This window comes from Uranotaenia lowii, unplaced genomic scaffold (genome assembly GCF_029784155.1).
Source record: "Uranotaenia lowii strain MFRU-FL unplaced genomic scaffold, ASM2978415v1 HiC_scaffold_770, whole genome shotgun sequence".
In the NCBI taxonomy this organism is placed as follows: domain Eukaryota; kingdom Metazoa; phylum Arthropoda; class Insecta; order Diptera; family Culicidae; genus Uranotaenia; species Uranotaenia lowii.
In genome coordinates, this window is record NW_026598723.1 from 14,078 (window position 1) to 21,607 (window position 7,530).

General features: G+C 38.5%; 1 protein-coding gene across 1 annotated transcript; it reads left to right on the forward strand.

Moving 5' to 3' along the window:
• Nucleotides 1–334: 334 nt before the first annotated feature.
• LOC129760796 (heterogeneous nuclear ribonucleoprotein 27C) lies at nucleotides 335–7,105 on the forward strand. Its single transcript, XM_055758462.1, has 2 exons — nucleotides 335–997; nucleotides 1,652–7,105. Exons 1-2 carry the CDS (start codon nucleotides 879–881, stop codon nucleotides 2,730–2,732), a joined length of 1,200 nt encoding a protein of 399 aa, XP_055614437.1. The 5' UTR covers nucleotides 335–878; the 3' UTR covers nucleotides 2,733–7,105.
• The last annotated feature ends 425 nt before the right edge of the window (nucleotides 7,106–7,530 follow it).

Here is a 7,530-nt window from a genome sequence, read left to right on the forward strand (position 1 = left end):
CTATCTTATTTTTCGAATCTGGACTAAACAACAAATTCCAGCAATTTCAAATTCAATGCGTTTTCTACCACCATGGGTAGAATAATGTGGTTTTTGGAATTTTCAAACAATATTTTAAGACTTGAGAATTGATTGCATATACGAATTGATTGTACCTGTTTTGAATTTATAGAAACCAATTTACGGGATGAGTCAGAAATTGCCGGTTGAGTCACGTTGAAATCGTAGACGCTTAATTTCCCTTCGCTGCGGCCGCCATCTTGCCGTTTTTTCGTTCTAACCTCCAAATTTGCCTCCTGACTGCACGAAAAATGCTTCGACTGCCAGGTCACTCATCTCCCATTAATTCATAGCCTACCTACATGTTATTTAGATTTCTAAGAAGTTTAACTTTTTTAGTTTTCTAATTAGTATTTAAGGCAGTTATTAAGATAAAAGCAGAGATTTAAGTATAATAATTTTAGCAAGCGAAACGTAAGGAAGCAGATACCGATAAAATCTAATCCTAGGGACAGTAAGTAAGTTAGTTTTACCGCAAACAAAAAATCCATCGTCAAATTTTATCGGGGAGGAAGCAGCACACCATTTTTCGTTCGTGTTCCGGAGAAAATTTTCGCTCCGCGTGAAGAGGAAGAAAAAGAAGCAGCGACTGCTGGCAGGTAGGAAGACGAGTAGATAAAGTGCTAGCGCTCCGCTGATTTTTTTGGTTGGTCTGGTTAAAGTGTGCCCCGTATTTTCGGTGCGTAAGTGCAGAAAGAAGACGAAGAAGGAGTTGAAGCGCGGTAGTATTTTGGTCACGGACTGGTAGATCCGTGAAGGTAAATTTTTGGAAAACTAGTTTCGTGAGTTTCGGAGAGGACTGTCCCAGATCAGAATAGATGCATCCGTCGAAGAAGATGAATGCTGCCGAGCTGGACGATCACGAGAAGGGCAAGCTGTTTGTCGGCGGTCTGTCATGGGAGACGACCCAGGAGAACCTGCAGCGGTACTTTGGAAGGTTAGTGACATGGGAATTTCATTTTTATTTTTTTTTTCTATCTAGCAAGTGTTTTAATTCAATCTGTTGAATGCTATTCGTATATTCTGGGGGTTTGGCTTTCCAGACTTAGCCAAAAATGCTCAAATGCTCTTCAATAATGCTCAATACCAATGCAGTGATTCTTAGCTTTAAAATCAGCCTACATTGCAATATTGTTAACATTTCGTTGTAGGCTTTGTCGGGATGAGTAAACCTTCCTGGACTAAAATCCTTCTAAGAGAAATAGTTGTTAAAAAAAATTGCCCAAGTGCCTGAGATTGAGAGTTTAAATTTTGGAACCTTATCTCAGTTTGAGTCAGAAAATTAAAAAAAAATGGGTTGGAATTTTTGAAAAAGCTTCCTTAATCTTACATCTTAAATTAAAATTTGAAATTTGAAACTCTTTTGTACTCTGACATCTGAACTCGTCATGAAGTCTGACACCTTGAATAAGTCTAAATATGTTAAATGACGTATTGAATCAGAACTCTGAATATGTTAAATTCTTGAAAATATGAAGTCTAAACTTGTTGCTGCAACCAAAATAGCCTAAGTTCAGGCTTGAGGGTTGTCTTTAATAAGCTCATATAGTCTAAACTGTGATTTACCCATTCAATCTCCTTCCTCGTACAGGTATGGTGAGGTGATTGACTGCGTGGTCATGAAAAACAACGAGACGGGTCGCTCCCGCGGTTTCGGCTTTGTGACCTTTGCCGATCCGGAGAACGTTGGCCGGGCTTTGAACAATGGACCGCATACGCTGGACGGGCGGACGATTGATCCGAAGCCGTGCAATCCGCGATCGCTGCATAAGCCCAAGCGTACCGGCGGCTATCCGAAGGTGTTCCTGGGTGGTCTGCCCCCGAACATAACCGAGACCGATCTGCGTGGCTTCTTCAGCCGGTACGGTATCGTAATGGAGGTGGTCATCATGTACGACCAGGAGAAGAAGAAGAGCCGTGGCTTCGGATTCCTTTCGTTTGAAAACGAAGCTTCGGTCGAACGGGCCACGGCTGAGCACTTCGTCAACATTAGTGGCAAGCAGGTCGAGATCAAGAAGGCCGAACCCCGCGATGGAAGTGGTAACAACAACAGTATGAATGCCGATTCCTACCAGTGGGGTTCACCTCAGGCTCCTCCGATGGGCAATGGACAGATGGGCGGACCACCAATCAACATGCAATCTAACATGATGCAAGGCTACCAGGGATGGGGAGCGTCTCAGCCTCAGCAAGGTTACGGAGGCTATGGTGCCACTGCTGGAGGAAATGCCTATCAAGGATGGGGTGCTCCACCACCACAACAGTGGGGTAACTACAATGCCACCCCACAGCAGACCCAGGGCTATGGAGGATACGATATGTACAACAGTTCCGGAGCTGGCTCAACCGGTGGATATGGATCGGGCAATTGGAACACCTGGAATATGCCCCCAAATACTGGATCTACCGGTTCAGCGGCCGATATGTACTCGAGGCCACAATCTGGCCCAGCGGCTGGTCCGGCAGGATCGGCTGGCCCAACGGCTGGAGGACCATCAAAGCCCGGTTCCGAATACGGTGGAGGATCTGCGTACGGATCTGCTGCTGGAGCTGGTGGATACGGTGGATACTATCAAAACGAACAGAACACAGCTGCTGCATACAACCGACCACGATCGGCTTACGGTGGTGGCAACGATGCTTCTTCCCAACCTCCCTATCCAGCATTTTGAGAGATGACGACAAGCAGGATGCAACTTCCGCCGCAGCAGCATCAGCAATCGCAACAGCAACAACAACAGCCGATGCCGCCGCAGCAGATGCATTTTGCCCAGCACCATCAACAACAGCAACAACAACATCATCTCCAGCAGCAACAACAACAGCACATTGGATCCGGACTCGGTGGTAGTGGCGGCACGGGTGGCATTCCCGGCGTTGCTTCTATCACTGCATCCGGCACTATTGGCGGTATCAATCCTTCGGCGGTTGCTGCGGCTGCTGCTGCAGTTGGGGCATCCTCCTTTGATCGAAGCCTGATTGGAACGAAATCTTGAACGCATTGTGAAGAGATGAGAGAACTATTTCTTATTATTTTAAACTTGAAAAAAAAACTAATTATACATAATATATATATATTACAAAAACAAGAAAGCACTATCTAAGGAAAAGGAAACAATTATACATATATTATTATTAAAAGAGAAGTAATAAACGCAAAGAGAAGTTTTACATAATGAATGGGAAACATCATGTAGAGGCACAGACACACTCATACACCCTCAGACACAAAGACAGAAAAGAAAACAAGATAAGCTGATCAATTGGAAGATAAAAAAAAAACAACTAAGAAAAAAACTGGCAAACATCGTAAGCGTAAGCGTAAAATAGAAGAGCCCCCATTTAATATAAATAATACAAAGCAAACATATGAAGAAAACTCTAATATTGATTAGTCTTAGGAACGAAGCAAACAAACAGAATCGTTAAAAAGGATAAAAAATTGTTCAAAGCTATATTAATATAAAAATGACAGAAAACCAAAATAAAAGGCAAAATTTTTGTGAGAAAAATTACAAACCAACAAAATTTATTCACTTTGCAGTAATTCGGCGAGAAAAATCTGTCATCTACTCTACTGCATGAATGATGCGAAAAACATCGATTTTACTGAGACGCTAAAGCTAGAAATCTGAAGAATCGCGGAATCAACGTGGAAAACAATAAACTCTCACGCTCACAAAGAAATTCACTTTTGCATTCGTAATACATTTTTTTTTTCAGCAAAGCCAACCATTAAAAGTAAAATCACAGTAAAAGAAAATCTTTCAGTAGTGTGAACGATAATCAAAGATCTTAGACTCAGCCGTGTATTTTTTTTTAAAATATTCTAGAACCACAAATCAAGATTTAGGAAGAACTACAACAGTACTGAACCTGTTACTCCAATGTAAACCGCTCGGCTTTCGGAGTCGATGTTTCATTTCTACCCTCACCCACACCTTATGAACTTTTTTTGTTCTAAAATTTTTTTCCCATACCTTATAGTTCGTTGTGGTAATAGAAAAATTCCTGCTACGGGAAGCAAAACTTAAGATTTAAAGCAAAAACGAATCATTCACTGAAACAATGATGATAACTTTACCTAAAACACACAACACACAGAATAGTAAGCAAAACACAAACGAGGAAGAAAACAAAAGAAACAAAAAAAAACAGCAAAATCCCGTTGAAATGCATGATGCTTTGAGTTGAAGGGAAGTGTCCGGTGAAGCGGTCTGGTCCACCTGTTTGGTCGGATCTTGTTGACGCGTATTCTTGTCGCAACTGAAGAAAGGCTACCCATCGCTAATCGATCCAAGCGGTGTGCGACCGTTTATCGGTGTTTCCCTCCCTGCTCGATGAATATAACCTAAAGAAAATAGTAAGAAAAAAACTCGTTTGTAACCTTTTTTTAAATGTTTGTTTTCTCTAGAAACGGAACGATAAGGATCATAGAAATACATTACTATACTTAATCAGGTACCCATAATAATTAAAAGTGAACAAACAAACAAACGAAATATTTAACAGTAGGGAGTAACAACCTAAACTAGCAAGGACAAAAGCCGAGAAAGAAGGTTTCGGGGAATGGGCGTGTGTGGCAAAACTCGTGAGTGAAGAACGTGAGGGAGTTTTTCGGAAAAGACCTGTACACAAACGAGGTCACTTCCACTGATTATCATCACTGACCGACACTTTGCCACTTGCCGTCCCCGGAAAACGCGTTTAAATAATTTTCCATGCTTGCTATGTGTACACTCTTCTATAAGAAGCACCTTTAGGAGGTTTAAAATACCTGTTTTTTAAATGATAATTTTTCCTATTTTTGTGGATAAGAGACTTGTCAAGTCGGCTCAGTTAGACTTTTTTTTTATAAATTTATCATTAAAATAGTGTACTCGTCGTTTGTTCTTTTTCTTTTTGTTCTGTTTTAAGTTTGTTTTTCCACCGGTAAATTCGTTCGTAAGGCTACATTTTAAAGAACCGCGCAACACGCTAAGCTGCTCCTCCGCATTTTTTGTTTTTTCTATTCTACTTGAGGTTCGGGGCGGCTAAGGTCGGTGTGAGCAAGTTACAAATTAAAATCCTTATTAGTAAGCGTAAAACAACAAAACAAAAAACTTCAGCACTCTTAGAGGTACGATTTATTTTTTTCTTTCTTTCTAAATTTAACAACCACGAACTGTAGAAAGTGTTAAAATCATGTTTAAGGCCAGACCGAGAATCCTTGTAATAATTGTTAGATTTTGAGATACTATATATTGATGAACAGGTAAATTTTAAGCAGAAGGAAGTGTTTCTGCTTTTTTTCGTACAACTTGGCGAGCTAGAAACTTTCCTTCTCAAAAGTGTCGCGTTTAAGCTTAATTTAAGGCAGAAATGAAAGATACTCCTAATGGATTCGTTTTTTGTTTGATTTTTAAGATTAACTAACGATTAGAAAGCTGATGTTGAGCAACTGATGAAACTGAGATATGCGTATTTAAAGAGAAAAAAAACCTTAAAATAAAAACAAGAAGCAAAAGCGCGAAACGAAAGGGTAAAGATCGTGTAGTAGAATATTATTATGGGTAAGTTTGATGATAAGTCTGTAAAATTCAACAACCACCAACAATAACAAAAACAACAACAAATTAGCAAAGCTGAGACAAACAGTCACAAATTGTATAAGCTCCCAGAAAACAAATCTAGAAAACTGTGAATTCTTTTCTAATAAGGCAGTACACATTTAAGAGGAAGTCAAGAGGATTTAAATTTTAACGAGCACTCACAAAGCTCACAGAAAGCTGAGTCTAGAGTAGAACATAAAAAACATACATACATACGAACAACACACTCACACACATACACATGTGAACTCAAACCTGATTAGTAAAGTTGAGTGGTAAAAAAACCATAGATCCGGTTAAGATAAATTTAAAGAAATTGAAACCAAACGAATAACTATCAGCAAAATTGAGTTTCCTTTGCGTTTATGTTTTCCAAATCCAATGAAGAATGAATCAACATAACTAAACAACTAGAACCGAGGCAGAGAGAGTGAAATACTTCTAAAAATTGCTCTTTTTGCGTACAACATCGTAGGACAAACTCCCATTTTTGATGAATGCTAAAGAAATCGAACAAAGTGATATAGTAAAAATTATGAACATCAAACACTTGGATGATAAGAGTGGAAGTGGAGAAATTACCTAAAATCATCTCAAATCCTACAGCAGAACAGTTTTATACTTTTTGTGCGTGTGTCTGGAAGTGGAATAATTAGTTTTCTTCGTAAAGATTTGTACAAAAAAAAACAACGTTAAAAGAACATTTAAGTAAATTTAACCTTACACACAACACACAATCTCTATTTACCTGATCCCCTTTCCTGACTTCATCATCCACCCACATACACAAACGAAGTGGCGGAATGTTACTCCCGTTTGTGCAAGAGTGGTTCGTCCTTTGTCCAATTTCCCTAATTCCAAATGCCAATCACCCGCCCACCAAACAGGAAAACAGTAAATAGAGCAAACAATCAATATTGAGTAAATTTAATTAATCATATTTAAACTGAAGTGATTTTGCGAAACAAATTACAGATAAAATCTATTAGAGAGAGGTAAAAGCTTAAAACAACAAAAAAAAAAACAAAATCACAACTTGGATGAGGGTGAGAATTTTTTCCTTTCCTTGGCTTTATGTTATTCCGTTTTATTTTTTTTTCCTAATTCTAATTAATCGTAAATATATATTAAACCAACAAGTAAAAACAAAAACAAACAATATAATCGTCATTTATCACATCTTTTTCGTTAGCTTTTTTTTTGTTCAATATTTTAGTTATTCGTATGTCGCAACGACGATTGATTGGAAAGAGACCAGAAGTAAAAAGAAAAAAAAAATCATTTAAAAATTATACAACAAAACACAACATCTTATCGTAATAGTAGTAGATATATTATTTTTTTTTTCTCGCAAGACAAAACAAACAATAATAAAGTGCTGATTCTTTTTTTTTTTTAATAAATCCTGTTCAAATACAGTAACAAAGAATGATGAAATAAAATGCTGAAAAATATTTATTTTTGTTGCCTTTATTTATAAGTTGTTTTCAGTTGTGAAAATTCTTATATTGGTTCTGTTTTGTTCTTGGTTTAGTTAGTATGTTTATGTTTGTAGCTGGATTACCTACTTGCAGGCTGATATTTTGAAACAGTCTGCTATTTCGACGAACTTGGGTCAGAATCGAAGTTGTTCGTCTTGTTGAACTTCAATTGAGAACAAGAAATGGGCGTGTCTTTTTGTCCAGGATTGGTCACAGCAGAGGTTGAAGACGTGCAACATGATCATCGGCAAAGGGTGACGCTGCCGAGGCAATTTAAATGAGAATCGTTGGATGAAAATTGAAATGAAGAACAGGCGGAGAGGCAAGTATGGGATTTATAGGATAAAGTAAAAACGATAGTCTTGGAACAAAAAATGGGCTAGACACTAGACGACTCG

Excerpts from the sequence above, each read along its gene's own strand:
- LOC129760796 (XM_055758462.1), top strand. The coding sequence starts at position 879 with ATGCATCCGTCGAAGAAGATGAATGCTGCCGAGCTGGACGATCACGAG. Across the intron at positions 998-1,651 it reads CTGCAGCGGTACTTTGGAAG|GTATGGTGAGGTGATTGACT; the intron begins GTTAGTGACATG and ends TTCCTCGTACAG.